This window comes from Tamandua tetradactyla, chromosome 14 (genome assembly GCF_023851605.1).
Source record: "Tamandua tetradactyla isolate mTamTet1 chromosome 14, mTamTet1.pri, whole genome shotgun sequence".
In the NCBI taxonomy this organism is placed as follows: Eukaryota; Metazoa; Chordata; class Mammalia; order Pilosa; family Myrmecophagidae; genus Tamandua; species Tamandua tetradactyla.
In genome coordinates this window covers 23,176,994-23,195,369 of record NC_135340.1, presented here as the reverse complement: position 1 = coordinate 23,195,369, position 18,376 = coordinate 23,176,994, and the positions used below count along the sequence as shown (strand labels likewise).

General features: G+C 38.9%; 1 protein-coding gene and 1 pseudogene across 12 annotated transcripts in view; one reads left to right on the top strand and one right to left on the bottom strand.

Moving 5' to 3' along the window:
• HECTD1 (HECT domain E3 ubiquitin protein ligase 1) overlaps positions 1-18,376 on the bottom strand; it is a 108,364-nt gene that overhangs the window by 57,563 nt on the left and 32,425 nt on the right. For all 12 annotated transcript variants that reach the window (XM_077127011.1, XM_077127012.1, XM_077127014.1 and 9 more), the window contains exons 9-10: positions 10,139-10,253; positions 7,898-8,072 (exon numbers count right to left, since the gene is read on the bottom strand). In XM_077127011.1, the coding sequence (XP_076983126.1) occupies positions 7,898-8,072; positions 10,139-10,253 (290 nt within the window). The remainder of the gene's footprint in view (positions 1-7,897; positions 8,073-10,138; positions 10,254-18,376) is intronic.
• LOC143655681 (protein MAK16 homolog pseudogene) lies at positions 15,655-16,533 on the top strand (annotated as a pseudogene).

Here is an 18,376-nt window from a genome sequence, read left to right as displayed (position 1 = left end):
AGAATGGCCATAGCCCAAATACCCCCTAAAGAAGTGGGACAGAAAGATCAAAGGTAATGGTGGAGTTAAACAGAGAAGGTAGGGTTTAACAAATGAATACGACTGCTGAATCATTAAATTGATACTTCTTTTAGTCTCCAGTATCCTAGAACAGTTAGAAGTAAAAACCAATAATGGTAGAATTGTAACCCATACCAAACTCTGAAATCTGTTGTACAACTAATTGTGGTGCTGTGCTTTGAAATTTACTGCTTTTTATTGCGTATTGCTATTTCGCACAAAAAAAGAAAAACAAAAAGTTGATTGTGATGATAAAAAAATATTTATTCCTTCTAGCCTCTTATATTGTGGAGCAGCTAGAAGGAAAAACCTGAGAGGATGGTATAGTAGCCCACGACAAACTCTGGGATCTGCCCTGTAACTACTTGTTGAACAGTGCTTTGAAAACTATTTCTTTTTCCTTTCTTTGCTTTGTATATATGTTATATTATACAATAAAGAAAGTTTAAAAAAAAGGATGATAGAAGATAATCATTCAAATAAAGGGACACTGGTACATGATGGCATACTTGATAATTTTCTGATGGCCTTGTCATGATGCAGTTCTACTTCAACTACAAGTTATGATTTTTTATTGGCATGTCAGCAAGTGCTTTAAATTTTTCAGATGAAATTATCTTGTTCAAAATTGAACTTGAAAAAAAGATAACATTATATTTAAAATTCATGGAAAAAAATTGAACTTGATAATTAAAGATGATTCAATTCCTTTATAAAATAGAAAATGTGGCCCCACAAACACCTACACCTCCATAGCTATTTGGAGAGTAAAAAACTAAGCTCTTAAATGTTCACAGTGAATGATTTTTCTGCCACATATTTAAAGCAGACTGCTCACACTTCAAGATCAACTCATAATACTGGTATTTGAAGTACCTGAACCCTTCAAGACTACATGTTCTATAAACTTTCCAAACTTAAAATGACCAAAATCAAATTCTCTTTTACAGAAAACTAAAATCTGGCAGTTCTCATTCACAACTTTTTTTCCTTCAATTCTCATGTCAACCTAGTCACCGACCCCTATACAATTTACTTTCCAACCTCTTAAATTTGTGCCCACCAATCAAGTCTCCCGCCACTGTCTGAAGTTTCTACTGCAATAAAACCTACAGTTGGTCTGTTTCTATTCCTGCCCTCCTCCAGCCTTTTTTTCCATCATGTTGCCAAAGTGATTTATAAATCACAAATCTAATTGTATCAAATTCCCATACAGGTCTTGAATAATCCTTCTTTAACTGGGAGTTAAAGGCCTTCTAGGGTCATAAAAGAGTTCCTACTTAACTACTTAACATTATTCACTACTGGGCTTTCCAAACATATCCTACGTTAAAGAAATATCAAAATACTTGCAATTCTGGACAAACTCATATGAATTCAATCATTCGGTAAATATTTATTAAGGACCCACTAAATATTAGGTCCCATTCTATACTTCCTTGCCTTTGGAGTAATCCAGTGGTATACAGGTTAAACCAGCTCTCACGGGGCTTACTTTAGAGGGGAGACAAACAAATTTAAAAATAAAAAGTAAAGTCAAAGAAAAGTAGGATTTCAAATAAGCTCTGTGAGGATAAAACAGGACTTGAAAGTTGTCTTAAAATGTAATTAGGTAGACAAACTTCAGGGGATATAACACCTGAACTGAGACCTGAATTATATAAAGCAACCAGCCATTCAAAAGATGCGAGGACAGAAAGTTTCAAGCAGAGGGAAAAACTAAGAAAAAAATCTAAGGAATTGATATACTTGGGAGAATTTCAAACACAGAAAGAAGGGGGGACTTCTGGGTCAAGATGGCAGCTTAACAACATGTGCATTTTAGTTCGTCCTCCAGAACAACTACTAAATAACCAGAAACAGTACAGAACAGCTCCCGGAGCCACGGCAGTAACCAAATACACAGCGTACCTCAGTCTGGACCAGATGGACCGGCTGCGAGCATCCCCCAGAACCGTGAGTTCCCAAAGCTGCAGCGGCCAGCACCTCTCCCCCACAGGCCGCTTCTCAGATGGGAAGGGAAAGGAAAGGACTTTACCAGCAGCAGGGACTGGGCACAATCAAACACCAATTGTGGAACTAATTAACAAATTCTGACTACTAAAAATAGGCCCCCAGCTTAGGTGAACCTGATCAAAGTGGAGGTTGCTCATTTTTGCCAAGGCGCCAAGGGGGCAGGACTGACAGAAAAAGGGGGAAAAAAAAAAGAAGGAAACAGAGGTTTTTGTGGCTGTGTTTCTACAAAGGCTTGACTGCCTCTGGATACAGCGACAGGACTTTTCAGGCCGCAACTGCCCCAGGCATAGACAGAAGGGAGCTCTTTTGGGGGTTTGTGCATTCCCCAGGGGAGGGGTGAAGCCCCACCGAGGTGGAGTCCCTCCATCAAGGAATTCAGACACCAGGGCTTGGTAATTTGAAACCATTAAAACCAGCCTACAACCTCTCCTCTGTCTCCACCACGCCCCCAGCAAGGAGAGTCTGCCAAAGTTAAAGGTACTGCATCATCTTATGCTGGTGGGACCTGCAGTCAGACAAGCGCCACATACTGGGCAGGATAAGAAAAACAGAGTCCAGAGACTTCACAGGAAAGTTTTTTTCTCACCCTCAGGGAAAACCGATGCAGGTGACTCTTTCCTCCTGATAGGAGGCCAGTTTGGTCTGGGAAAATCTGGCTGGGGTCTGTAATATCTAAGTAGACCCTCCTAAGGATGAGGAGAAAAAGGCATCATTCAGGTAGGGCAAGAAACAAGAAAACAAGAGCTGAAAAATTCTCCTCTGTTAAACAAAACTTAAGCGAAAGGTCCAGATAAAGCTGAACGGAATGTCAAAGAACAAATAGACAACAAATTCATCCAGCAAGAAAACCCTAGATAAAAGAAGTGAAAGCAATCTCCAGAATAAACTAATTAAGGTATAAATGCCTAGACGCCAGCAAAAAATAACAAATCACACTAGGAAAATTGAAGATATGGCCCAGTCAAAGGAACAAACCAACAATTCAAATGACATACAGGAGCTGAAACAATTAATTCAGAATGTATGAACAGACATGGAAAACCTCATCAAAAACCAAATCAATGAATTGAGGGAGGATATAAAGAAGGAAAGGCAAGAACAAAAAGAAGAAACTGAAAGTCTGAAAAAACAAATCACAGAACTTATGGGAATGAAAGACACAGTAGAAGAGATGAAAAAAACAATGGAAACCTACAGTAGTAGATTTCAAGAGACAGAACATTGGATTTCTGTACTAGAGGACAGAACATCTGAAATCTGACAAGAACAGAAACTATAGGGAAAAAATGGAAAAATATGAGCAGGGACTAAGGGAATTGAAAGACAATATGAAGCGCACGAATATACGTGTTGTGGGTGTCCCAGAAGGAGAAGAGAAGGGAAAAGGAGGAAAAAAACTAATGGAGAAAATTATCACTGAAAATTTCCCAACTCTTATGAAAGACTTAAAATTACAGATCCAAGAAGTGCAGCGTACCCCAAAGAGAATAGATCCAAATAGACATACTCCAAGACATTTAATAATCAGAATGTCAGAGGTCAAAGAGAAAGAGAGGATCTTGAAAGCAGTAAGAGAAAAGCAACCCATCACATACAAGGGAAGCCCAATAAGACTATGCGCAGATCTCTCAGCAGAAACCATGGAGGCGGGAAGACAGTGGGATAATATATTTAAATTACTAAAAGAGAAAAACTGCCAACCAAGAATTCTATATCCAGCAAAATTGTCCTTCAAAAATGAGGGAGAAACTGAAGGAGAAATTAAAACTTTCTCAGACAAAAAAATCACTGAGAGAATTTGTGACCAAGAGACCAGCTCTGCAAGAAATACTAAAGGGAACACTAGAGACAGATATGAAGACAGAAGAGAGAGGTGTCGAGAAGCGCGTAGAAAGGAAGACTATGAGTAAAGGTAAAAAGAAGGAAAATTAGATATGACATATAAAATCCAGAAGGCAAAATAGTAGAAGAAAGTACTACCCACGCAGTAATAACACTGAATGTTAATGGATTAAACTCTCCAATCAAAAGACATAGTCTGGCAGAATGGATTAAAAAACAGGACCCATCTATATGTTGTCTCTACTTAAAGGACACGAGGCCAAGGAAACAAATGGACATTTACACACCAATGTGTATAGCAGCATTATTAACAATTACCAAGAGATGGAAACAGTCAAAATGTCTATCAACAGACAGTTGGCTAAACAAACTGTGACATTTACATAAGATGGAATATTATGCAGCTGTAAGACAGAATAAAGTTATGAAGTATGTAACAATATGAATGGACCTTAAGGACATTATGCTGAGTGTAATTAGCGAGAAACAAAAGGACAAATGCTGCACGGTCTCACTGATATGAATTGACATTAGTGAATAAACTTGGAATATCTCTTTGGTAACAGAGACCATCAGGAGACAGAAATAGGGTAAGATATTGGGTAATTGGAGCTGAAGGGATACAGACTGTGCAACAGGACTGAATATAAAAACTCAGAAATGGACAGCACAACATTACCTAACTGTCATACAATTATATTAAAACACTGAATGAAGCTGCATATGAGAATGATAGAGGGAGGAGGGCTGGGGCATAAATGAAATCACAAAGAAAGATAGACGATAAAGATTGAGATGGTGTAATCTAGGAATGCCTAGAGTGTATAATGATAGTGACTAAATGTAGAAATTTAAAAAATGTTTTTGCATGAGGAAGAACAAAAGAATGTCATTACTGCAGTATGCTGAAAATAGATGGTACTTAATATTTTAAAATTTCAACTAATGTGTGAGACTAGAGCAAAAAATGTTTATTTGGTACAAATCTATACTTTGACTAGCGCATCTCCTAACATAACTTATGTAGATAGTTGAGTGAACATCTTAAGTACATGGAAGTTTGTATAGGACATGAGATTTTGTTGGTTTGTCCAGGTGATGCTCTGATGAATCTCAGAGTGATTTGATCAGTGAGTGGAAAAGTATTTGCAAAGTCCCCTTCGGGGAATGGTAAGAACGGGGGAAAATTCAACTTTCCCAAGTTGAATTCTTGATATTCTCACAAGCAGTGTGGACAACCAAAGCTATAGGCTGAGCCCCCAGTCTTGGGGTTTGTTCATATGAAACTTAACCCCACAGGGGATAGGTCAAGCCTACTTAAAATTAAGCCGAAGAGTCACCTCCAAGAGAACCTCTTTTGTTGCTCAGATGTGGCCTCTCTCTCCAGCCAACACAGCAAGCAAACTCACCACCCTTCTCCTGTCTATGTGGGACATGACTACCAGGGGTGTGGATCTTCCTGGCAGCATAGGACAGAAATCCCAGAATGAGCTGAGATTCAGCATCAAGGGATTGAGAAAAACCCTAGAATGAGCTGAGACCCAGCATCAAAAGATTGAGAAAACCTTCTCGACCAAAAGGGGGAAGAGCGAAATGAGACAAAGTGTCAATGGCTGAGAGATTCCAAACAGAGTCGAGAGGTTATCCTGGAGGTTATTCTTATGCATCAAGTAGATATCACCTTGTTATCCAAGATGTAATGAAGAGGCTGGAGGGAACTGCCTGAAAATGTAGAGCTGTGTTCCAGTAGCCATGTTTCTTGATGATGACTGTATAATGATATAGCTTTCACAATGTGACTGTGTGATTGTGAAAACCTTGTGTCTGATGCTCCTTTCATCTACCTTGTCAACAGACAAGAGGAACATATGGAATAAAAATAAATAATAGGAGGAACAAATGTTAAAACAGATTTAGTTTGAAATGTTAGTGATCAATGAAAGGGATCAGTAAGGGGTATGGCCTGTAAAATTTTTTTTTTCTGTTTGTTATATTTTTCTGTTGTCTTTTTATTTCTTTTTCTGAATTGATGCTAATGTTCTGGCAAATGATCATGATGATGAATATGCAACTATGTGATGATATTGTGAATTGCTGTGTGTATGTGTTTGGAATGTTTGTTTCTTATAATTTTACTTAATTAATTAAAAAAAAAACCAGAAAGAAGGCTAGCAGACTGTAAATGTAATGGGTTAGGGGTGAGATACTACCAAATGAGATCACAAAGCCTGGCAGCACATGATGAAGGCTTTGTAAGCCCGAAATAAGTTGGGTTTTAATCCAAGGCCAACTGGATTCTACTGCTGCATTTAAATTGGAAAGCAATGTGATGTAATTATGACTTAGAAAATAATCCAGCCTAATATGTATGAATAGACTGTAGAGACATGAGAGAAAAAAAAAGGGAGAATGATTAAGAGGCTACTGCTGCCGTCAAGATACAGACAGAGATAATATGGACAAGAATATTGGCAAAAGATGACAAGAAATGGCAAGCTACAGATACGTGGTAGAGGGAGTGCCATCAGGACTTGCTGATGGATTATATAATTATATAATTTCCCCAATCTTTAGGCGTATTTGGGGTATACCCATTTTAACTTTGTAATGTTGGAAAGGGCACTCAATAACATGGGATGGGGATGGAATTAGTTGATGTTCTGGAGAGGCTGGCCCCTCTGGGTTTCAGGACTTATCTGGCCTAGGAACCCATCTGGAGGTTGTAGGTTTCTGGAAAGTAATCATAGTGCATGAAACCTTTGTAGAATCTCAGACAGAGCTAAGAATCCTTTAAACACCAATTTCAATCTCATTTCTACATAAAATCTCCTGTAATTTGCCCATCCCAAGTAGTTTTTAAATCATCTGTGGTGCTGGTTTGAAAGGATGTATGTACCCTAGAAAAGCCATGTTTTAATCCTAATCCCATTTTGTAAATGTAGCCGCTTCTTCTAATCCCTATTTCAGTATGGCATGTTGGAAACTTTCATTAGATTATCTCCATGAAGATGTGATTCACTCAAGAGTGGGAGATATGTCTCCACCCATTCTAGGTGGGTCTTCATTATTTTACTGGAATCCTATAAAACAAGAAACATTTTGGAGAAAGTGGAAGATTCGGAGAGAGCAGAGAACGACAGAGCCTCGAGAAAGTCACAACAGAGAATGCCACAGAACCACAAAGCAGAGAGTCCATCAGCCAGCAACTTTTGGAGATGAAGAAGGAAAATACCTCCTGGGGAGCTGGAGAAGCAGCTAGCAGATGAAGCTGTATTCACCATGTGCCCTTCCAAGTGAAAGAGAAACCCTGACCATGTTCACCATGTGCCTTTCTACTTGAGAGAGAAACTCTGAACTTCATCGGCCTTCTTGAGTCAAGGTATCTTTTCCTGGATGCCTTAGTTTGGACATTTCTATAGACTTGCTTTAACTGGGACACTTCCACAGCCTAAAAACTGTTAACTTGCAACTTATTAAATTCCCCCTTTTAAATTTCTGGTATACTGCATTCTAGCTGCTAGCAAACTAGAACATTTGTATTCCTAGAGAATCCTGACTTCATGTCTTAGGCACTTATCACTTTGTACTGTTACTCATTTGTTTTGCTCACTAGGCTACAAGGGTATAGTAATAGGAAACAAGTCTCATTTGCCTAGGTAACTCCTTCACTGACCATCTAACAATGATCCTACCAATAGGCCTACATAAAGTTTGCTGTACTTATCAACACTTCTCTGCAGGGCTGATATTTAGAAAGCTGCAAAAAATGTGTTAGGAACCTAGTTCTCTTCATTTTGAAAACTATTGTCTTCAGTCAGATCATTAGAAGAAAAAATATGGCTCCCATTTCTAGTCTATTTTTTATTCTTACCATGTATTTTTAATATTAAAATAAACCTCAACATCCTTCTGGAAAAGAGGAATAAACGAATTATATACTTCATACAATTTAACAACTAAAAATAGCAGGAATAACTACCTTATTGAAGGTAGCATAGTTTGCTGAAATGTTTGTGCAAACACTGGCAGTAACCTTTTCAAGTATATAGGTGCCATTTCTGGATCTCCTTTGGGCTCATTACATTCTTCTTCATCTTTGTTTGTATCTTTCTTTTTCTTGTCCTCTCCTTTATTAACTGGACACATCCAATCACCTGCAGACAAGTATTGTTCAATGAAATACTTTTTTTGGAAAGTTTTTCTTTCAAGGAAAAATTGTTAAGATGTATCCATTTCAAATTATAATTACCTCTAACAATAATTAACTGAAATTGGGACCTTATATTCTTAAAAATCCTACAGAGCATTAGTAGTGACAATGAAATGAATCAGAAACTAATGAGACAATTTTAGATATTGTACTTGATTTCAAAATGTATTTCACACAGGCTTGGCATTCATGAACTCAGTGAAAACTTTAAAATTTGTTCAAACACATGAGTAACATAAGATTATCTAAGCTACTAAAGTTAAGTCGGTATCAAATCAAACAAGTATTATATTTTTAGGAGGTTAAATTTAAGCCCCATGGTAATCACAAAGAAAATACCTGAAAGACAAACACATCTTGAACTCCACTTGTTTAGTTTTACTATGTAACTTCTTAAACCCCTTTCGTTTAACCCATGACTCTTAAAGCTACACCTGAACTTTGCACCTACCTTAAGTATTTCTCTGGTCATTAGTTAAGACACTTGTTTACCTATCTCTTCCATTTGTCCACAATGTCATTTTCACTCCCCTATGTTCAGTGTAAACGCCGGCATAGAGTCAGCTACCAATACATGTTTGTTAAATGAATAAATAAATTCATTCCAACCTTCGCACCTTGAACTTCTCCGGAATGCTCCCTTGTTCATCAGTATCTGCATGAGGTCTTTCCTGGACTCTCTGACCACAGTAACTTCTAATCCTATAATCCATCTTATGTGTAAAACTCATTTAAAATTAAAAACTGAACAGATTTTTAATATCCCTGGCCCTGGAAAATATACTCTTTCATTTAATCTTCACCTAGCCACCATGCAAAAAGATTCAGCTCTTTTCCCCACACTACAACTTCCGTCCATCCCATTTCTGGCAAACCTGGAATGGTTGAGTCGGTCAGAATCCAGAACATTCATGTGGCACATTACGGTGCCATGAAAGTAGGACCTTAGGCTTTACTCTTTTCCTCTTGCCTCCTGCATGGTTCCTTGAGGTAAATAAATCATCTTCTTTCTACTTTTTCACCCCGTGTTTCTGAGATGAATAAGTACATCATTTGGAAACCTGCACCCCCTAAAGAGGTACTCCTCAGTAAAATGAGTCTCAAGATTTAGATTTTATAGAGTGGGAAAGGAAAAAGTAAGAGTCTTTATTACAGATCCAAGTCCTAGCCAAATGTTCTACCCACCTTATATCATGAGCTCTTCTAAAGTAGCTCTCAATGATCCACCCCATCATCACCCCAGGATTCACATTCTTGCATAAACCCTACCTCTTTAGATTAGCTGCTCTAATGGTTTGCTTCTAACCAAGACAATATAGCAAAGGTGATAAAATATCACTTTAGTGATTAGGATACATAAAGCTGTTACTTCCACCTTGTTAACAAACTCTCTGCCTTGATGGCTTTAAGGCGAGAGACTGCCATAATGGAAAGGCACTCACTGAGGGTGGCCTCTGACAAAGAGCTAATAACGAATGAAGCTCTCAGTCCAAAAGCCTTTGAAAAAATGAATACTGCCTACAATCACATAAGTGATCTTGGAAGATCCTTCGTACTTGAGCCTTCAGATAACATCCCAGCTTTTGTTCACTTTTTCATTGCAGCCTCGTGAGAAACCATTAATCCGAGGATCCACCTAAACCATACCTGAATTTCTGACCACAGAAATTGTGAGATAATAAATGTGTCATATTTTAGGCATGCACACACCCCCCCACAAATTTGGTCAAACTACCTTGTTTACATAATTATCAACTAATCTTTATCTGACATTCATATATCGAATGACCTTCTGAATTGGTCATTACGTAATCATGCATCCTAATCTTAAAGAATACAAAACACTATACTATTAAAGGTTTACCAATTTTAAGCATACACCTACTTACTAGAATGGACTTCATAAGAATACTTCGTTTATAATGTTACTAGGCATATAAAAAGTTACTTCTATGGAAGTGAAGCTGAAAAATAACATCAGAAAGCTTAAAAAGAGAATTTATTACTCACCCGGCGACTGTAAAATAGATACTACTTCACTATGACCCCTTTCTCGAGCTTTATCTAGCGGAGTTTTCCCATCTTCATCTCTCAGGTCTGGATTTGCACCATGCCGTAACAAAGTCTACAGAGGAAAAGCACTTAATTTGATTATAACAATTAATACCTTATTTTTCCATAATACTAATCAGAATTACATAATCAAGCAAACCAATCCAAAACTCTATCTTTGCACTTATCACTTTAGTAATGGTCTATTCATCAAGTGCTGAATGAAAAAAGTGACTTACAAATGGCAGGTAAACCTCAGGGCATTGTTGCCCACCCTCCCTTCTACTCCCAGATCAACTGAAAGATAGCCTGTGCTCTCAGTATGGTCCATTGCACTGGTTCAGAGGAAGTAGAGTAAGCCTTATACACAAAACTGAAGTTTGTGTATGCAGGTATTACTCTATCTGAACCAGATCACTCATCTTTGGCTCACTGCTGCAGAATTTGTTTTCCATGCAGTAGCAAACTGAAGACACATAAATTAGTTTATGACACAATCAAATTGCAGCAGCATGGGACAATGATTTACAAACATAGACTAGTATGCCCAGGAGAAAAAAGTATTACATGGGAGGAAGTAGAAGCATCCAGATATCTTCATTTGGGGGAATTACTAAAACAACAAACACAAGCCACAAGACACAGGCTCAAAAAAGACCACAGTGGATCCTGAGCTTCTCCCTAGGCTGTTCTTCAAGATGACAATAAGAAAGCTAAGCTCTGAAGGAGAGCACCAGCCAAGTCAGAGCAAATCCGCAAAGATGGTGAAAATCATGTTTGTTGGTTGGTTTATGATACCTCCTGGCATTCAAAGAAATCGTTCTCATGTCCCTAGCGTACACAAAGTTAAGTAAGGAACAAATGAGGGATTAAAATTCCAGTATTATATTAAAATGAACAGTGTGCAATAAAAAACTATAAACCATACAAATAAACAGAAAAGGAAGGTCCACCCAAAGAATAAGATAAAACATCAGAAACCAGCAACAAAGAATACCAAAAATATGACAAATGAGACAAAGACTTTAAAAAAATGGCATTAACTATATTTAAAGAGCTAAAGGAAAGCAGAAACAAAGTATGAAAGGATTTCATTAAAATGATGCATGAGTAAAATGAAAATAGAAATTATAAAAAGAAAGCGGGATGGGAGAAAAAATATGGAACTATTAAACCTTACCATCAGGGAATCTCCTAATACTGTATCAAACTTTAAGGACAACCTAATCAATTGGCCATGCCCTTGATCCTAAGAGTGCTCTTGTGAAGCTTACGTATGTAGCGGAGCTTAGCCTATCTATAGGCATGCCTAAGAGTTACTTCTGGAGAACCTCTTTCGTTGCTCAGATGTGGCCTCACTTTCTCTAAGCCCAACTCTGCAACTGAAATCATTGTCCTCCCCTCTACGTGGGACATGACATCCAGGGATTAAAGTCTCCCAGGCAGTATGGGAGATGACTCCCAGGGATGAGTTCAGTCCTGGCACCATGGGATCAATAATGCCATCCTGACCAAAAGAGGGAAAAAGAAGTGTAACTAATAAAGTATCAGTGACTGATACAGTGACTGAGAGAGTTCAAACAGAATTGAGAGGCTACTCTGGAGGTCACTTTAATGCAAGCTTCAGTTAGACACTGCTACCTATCATAACCTGTCAAACCCCAACCAGGACCATTCCAGTCAATCCTAAAGAACACCTAGGGCAATAATAAGACTCCACAAGGAACCCATGCACTAGAGTGACTTTTCAGAAACCGATGGCCTCCAGATAAGTCCTAAAACCTAGCCCAGCCTCTCCAGAATATCAGATAGTTCCATTTCCCTACCCCAAATTAGTGACAGACCAAGACCTTACCAAAACAAAAAACTGGAATGGCCATTGCCCAAACACCCCTAAAGAGAGGGAAGGAAAACTCAAAGGTGATGGTGGAGTTACACAGAGAAGATAGGATTTTTTTTTTTTTTTTTTTAACATGGGCAGGCACCAGAATTCAAACCCACATTCTCTGGCATGGCAGGCAAGCATTCTTGCCTGCTGAGCCACCTTGGCCCGCCCGAGAAGATAGAATTTAACAAAGGAATATGAATGCTAAATCACTGTGCTGGTTTGAAAGGATGTATGTACCCTAGAAAAGCCATGTTTTAATCAAAATCCCATTCTGTAAAGGCAGAATCATACCTATTCAATACTGTATGCTTGAATCTGTAATTAGATCATCTCCCTGCAGATGTAATTCAATCAAGAGTGGTTGTTAAGCTGGATTAGGTGGAGACATGTCTCCACCCATTCGGGTGGGTCTTGCTTAGTTTACTAGACTCCTATAAAAGCAAAAACATTTTGAAGAATGCAAGAGATTCAGAAAGAGCAGAGCAGAACGACATAGCCACAAGAAGCAGTGTCCACCAGCCAGCAACCTTTGGAGACGAAGAAGGAAAATGCCACTCGGGGAGCTTCGTGAAAGAGGAACCCAGGAGAGGAAGCTAGCAGATGATGCCATGTTCACCACATACCCTTCCAGATGAGAGAGAAACCCTGACCATGTTCACCATGTGCCTTTCCAGTTGAGAGAGAAACTGACTGTGCTTGCCACGTGCCCTTCCACTTGAGAGAGAAACCTTGAACTTCACTGGCCTTCTTGAACCAAGGTATCTTTCCCTGGATGCCTTTGACTGGACATTTCTATAGACTTGTTTTAATTGGGACATTTTCTCGGCCTTAGAACTGTAAACTAACAACTTATTAAATTCTGGTTTTTAAAAGCCATTCCATTCCTGGTCTATTGCATTCCAGCAGCTAGCAAACTAGAACAGATTTTGGTACCAGAACTGGGTTGCAAACCAGAATTTGCAGTTTGGAAATACCAAACATGTTGGAACAGCTTTTTAATGGATAAGGGGATTCTGGAAGAGTTGTGAGGAGCTTGACAGAGAAGCCACAGAATGCTTTGAAGAGACTGTTGGTAGAAACAATTGTGGACTCTAACGATACCTCTGACGAGGCCTCAGGCAGAAATGAGGCATGTGTTATTGCAAAACTGGAAGGAAGGTGATATTGTCTGAAAATAGCAGAAAATCTGGCAAAATTGACTAGTGGCTTTGGCTGGAAGGCAGATTTTGAAAGCCATAAACTTGGGTATTTAGCAGAAGAGATTTCCAAAGTAAATGTGTAAGGTACCATCTGGTTTCTCCTAGCAGCTTATAGTGAACCGCAGCAGGAAAAGATAAGCTAAGAACTGAACTCTTGGGTACAAGGAAACCAGAAGTTGATGTTCTGGAGAATTCTGGGCTTCGTGGAAAGGAGACCCCAGAGAACACATGCCCCATATGAGGACTTGGCCAAACGTGGAACCAGTCAGCCATTTCAGAGAAAGCCAGGATTGGAAATGGAGTTATCCAGGAAGGATTTGTGGAAACTCCTGATGTCTGATGGGCATGATTCAAGGCTACTGCATAGAAAGCCAACAAGAGTGCCACAGGATCTGTATAAAAAGAACCACTGCCAGTCTAGACTGAGAGGCTCAGAGAAGGCATACATTGGAGGAAAAGTAATATCAGAGGCAATGCCATGGAGGCTGAGGTCTGAAGTCAAAAAGCCTCAGGCCTGGAGAGAGAACCATCCAAGCATGTGGAGAGGGTGAGTTTGCCCCAAAGACAGAGGAAGAGTTGTGCTGCCTCAGGTCTTAAGAGAGGGTGAAGCACATTCCAAGAGTCCTTTCAAACCAGCACAATCATTAAATTGATACTTCTTTTAGTCTCCAATATCTTACAGCAACTAGAAGTAAAAACTCAAAATTGTGGAATTGTAACCCATGTCAAACTCTGAAATGTGTTCTACAACTAACTGTTGTGTTGTGCTTTGAAATTTATTGCTTTTTTGTATATATGTTATTTTTCACACAAAAAAAGAAAAAAGTCAAATGTGATGATAAAAAAGTATTTAAGCCCTCTAGTCTCCTACATTCTGGAGCAGCTAGAAGAAAAAATGTTAGAGGATCATATGGCAGCCCATGACAAACTCTGGGATCTCTCCTGTAACTACTTGTTGAAGAGTACTTTGAAAACTATTGCTTTTTTATTTCTTTGTTTATTTGTATATATGTTATACCATACAATAAAAAAGTTAAAAAGAAAAGAAAAGAAACCAAGCACAAATACTACAGTTTAAGGCCACAATAACTGAAATTTTAAAATCCCCTAGAGATGTTCAACAGGAACTGGAACTGGGGAATAAAGAACCATAGACTACAAATAAAAGACTACCGAAATTGTTCAGGCTGAGCAGGGGAAAAAAAAAAAGAAAAGTGGTTTGGGGGACTTCAGAGACCAGACACACAAGGTACACCAGCCAGAAATGAGTGAAAATGTGGTACTGACAAGCCACAGCTGTAAGTAAATCCTTTCATGCTGTGGAGACTAGTGGCCCTCCCATTAAGGCATAGCAAGCTGACTTAGAGTCACTCCCTGGTGGAAAACAAAAGCTGTCTCTACTAGGAACAAGGGAAATGGAGCTCAGCCAGGCTCCAACTGTGGATTGGATTAACAAATTTGGACTACTGAATACAAATTCCAAGCACAGATAAATTAACACTGTGAACACGAGAGAAACAGGGAGTTCTGTTTCAGCATTGCTCCCAGCAGGAAGGAAGGAGGGCTCACAAAAAAACCCAGAGGCATATGGAGTTAGCTGAGCTCAGACTGCTAGAAAAGGGCTGTGCCCCAAGAAAAGGGGCACACAGAGCTAGCAATCAACACTGGATCTTGACTGGGAAACCCAGGGGTTATGAGCACCAGCTCTGAGAACAGCTTTTTTGTTTTTCCATTCTGTTTTAAGCTGCCCATTAAAAAAGCAGCCAGCATTCTTTCTCCGTTTTCAGCCCTTCCCCAGGAAGAGGTGGAAGTAGGTTTGACTGAGAGACCAAGTACCTAGTCAGGTGGAGGAGAGCATTCCCTAAAGTGTGTGCCTTCCCCAAGGAAAGCGGGAGGCAAGGCCTACTACAGGTGGTGACTGTTTCAGATTCTACGAGCTGTGGAAATAAATAGTTTAAGCACAAATTTCTCTTAGCCTATGTCTCAACCACACCATGTCATGGGCAGGGTGTGCTGAGAATTAAAGGGACAGTATCAGCTTAGCACTGTGGGAAGCAGCAGGTCGAGGAGCACAATCTGCTGGGCAGGTCAGGAAAAGATCAGAATCAGGAGGTTTCATAGAAAATGCGTGCACGCTGATGGGTCTCATCCCCAGGGAATCTGCTGGGTCTCATCCCCAGGGAACCTTGATCTATAATCCCCTTCCTGAGTCCTGGACATGTCTTGTCTGGGATAAACTGACTGGGGTACATCCTCCCTGAGGGGAATCTCATCTCAGAATAAGGTCTCCAGGTAAAAGTTAGGAGAAATAAGAAAAGGAATGTTAAAAACATGTAGACACAGGCTCCCGGATCTATTCTGGTGCTGTGCGCTGAGGCACGGCAACAATGTAGTCAGATGATGTTATCTGGAATACACTAGGAAACAAACAATTTTATTCCTTCAAAATAACAGCCAAGACAGAATTTTTGCAGAAATGAATACAGTCTAAGTGGATTGTGCAATCTGTCATCCTGCCCCTGGCAAACAGTCAGTTATGCCACCATCAAAAAAGAAAAAGGACAATGCTACTTGTATATGAAGGTTATACAAGCTGTTTTTCCCAGGCATCTCTGGGAATGGGTTCGGCTCAGTAAAAACTATGAGAAAACACTGGAGCAAACAGATGAAAACCTAATTCACTGGCCCCATTTTATTCAACACAAATGTAAACAGAGATTGCAAAATTATCCAGTACCGAATTTGAATTAGGAACTTTACACTAAAGCAGCAGAGAAAACTTGTTCCTTTGAATAAGAAGGCAGGAGAGGGAAAAAAGGAGAGGAAAAGGACTTGATAACTGCTCAGCTGGACAACACCACTGAAAGGGGACCACTGGAGGGACTGAAACAAGATATGTATGGCGACATCTACACCATTCCTACTCATGCCTTCGACAAGGCCCTCAATAGCAGGAGACAGAGAGTGAATCTCCAGATGCTGAGGAAAAAGACAATGAAGATGAAGAAGATACGAGAAAAAGAGGATTTGTGGAAGAACATAAGGCGAACAAGGGTGGCGTAAGTGGCTTTGAGGACATGGACAAACGACTTTAGCAATGAGAAAGATCAGGAGCAGAGCTCCCCCAGCGAGGAAGAGGAAAAGGCCCTGAATGCCAGACACAAAGCAAAACACCTCTAAAAAGACCTCTGCGGAGAAAAGGAGCCTGTGTAGAGACAGACTATGAGCAGGAGACAAAGCCAGTGGCCAAGGTCAAAACTACATGATTTCTTCTCAAACACTTACAAATAGGACTGAACATTTTTAATTTCTCCCTTTCTTTTTTCTTAAACACATACACACCTTTGATGTTCGCAGTTTCATGTTATATGTAACACAATTTTTGTGATTTCAATAGTAATGCCACTTCTATGGGCAAGAAATCTAGGAGAGAATGGAGGAGATTCTTCAGTTGAATAGAGTACTTTTATAGCCTATATATTAAAGTAACAGCATGAGCCCAAGAAACGTAACAGACAAGTTCTTGGGGCTGGAATGAGATTTTCTAAGCCTTAAATGCTATGTGCCCCTATTTCTTTGATGTCTTTGTTTTTCCTCCTAAATTTTTATATAGAAAATGGCAGAGCTTATCTTTGCAACTCTAACCATTACCCTTCCTGCTACATTGGACAAGACATCAGGGATGAAAGTCTCCCTGGCAACATGGAACACGACTCCCAGGGATGAGCCTGGCCCTAGCATTGTGGAAACAATGCTTTCCTGACCAAAAGGAACAGTAACACATAAGGTTATCAGTGGCTGAAAGAATACAAATAGAAAAACTTCTGATCAGTTAAAGCTGGAGGATAAAAAGTATGACTATACAACTTAGCAAAATCCAGAGAGGACAATGATGGTGGTTAACTGTATAAATACAAAAGACTTCTTACATGAAATAGAACAATCATATGTCACTATTATAAGGTATTAATAATAGGGTGCTATGTGGGAAAAAATAAAATTAATATAAACTAAGGTCTACAGTTAATAGTAACACTGTAATATTCTTTCATTAATTTTAACAAAGGTACTATACCAAAGCTAAATGTCAACAGAGGAGAATTTATGGGATATGAGACATTTTCTTTGGAAGAAATGAGAATGTTCTCATATTGACTGTAGTGATGAATGCAAAACTATGTGATTGTACCAAAAGCCACTGACTACACATTTACAGTGCATTATATTTATGGTGTGTGAACAAAACTGTTAATAAATACACACCTAACAGTTAAGATATTCCCTGATGAACAAAAACTGAGGGAGTCTGTCTGCACTGCAAGTAATGACAAAGGTAATTCTTCAGATCGAAAGGAAATGATAATTGTAACAGATCAGCAGCATAAAGAAATAAAGATCTCCCGCAAAAGCAATTTTATAAAAGGTGTTTATAAAGGTGGGTATTTATACAACCATTATGGTTTTGGGTTTGAATTTTGCAATTTTAAATGAAAGTGCACAAAGAATAATGATAGATCTATAGTTAGGGACACACAATGTATAAAGATGGAATATGTGACAAAAAAAATAAAGGAGTGGGTAGAGGAGAAAAGGAACATAGGTTTATCTATGCTATTGAGGTTAAGTCAGTATCAAATCAAACAAGTATTACATTTTCAGGAGGTTAAATCTAAGCCCCATGGTAACCACAAAGAAAATACCTGAAAGACAAACACAGAAGAAAATGAGGGTTTACAACAAAAGATTAACTAAATACCAAAGCAGGGAATGACAGAATTAAGGGGAAATAAAGGTATAAGACTTGCAAAAACCAAATAACAAAATGGCAGAAGAAAGTCCTGCATTCTACATTATCATTAGTTATTTTAAATGTAAATGAATTAAATTCCCAGTCAACAGGCAGGGATTGGGTCAACGGATAACAAAGAACGGCCTAGCTATATGTTCTTGAAAAACACTCAACTTAAATTTGAAAGACCCAATTAGGTTGAAAGTAAAAAGACTGGGAAAAAAATTCCACAAAAACAGTAAACAAAAGAGAGCTGGGGTGGCTATGCTAATATCTAATTAAAATAGACTTAAGTCAAAAATTCTTAAAATGAAGATGGC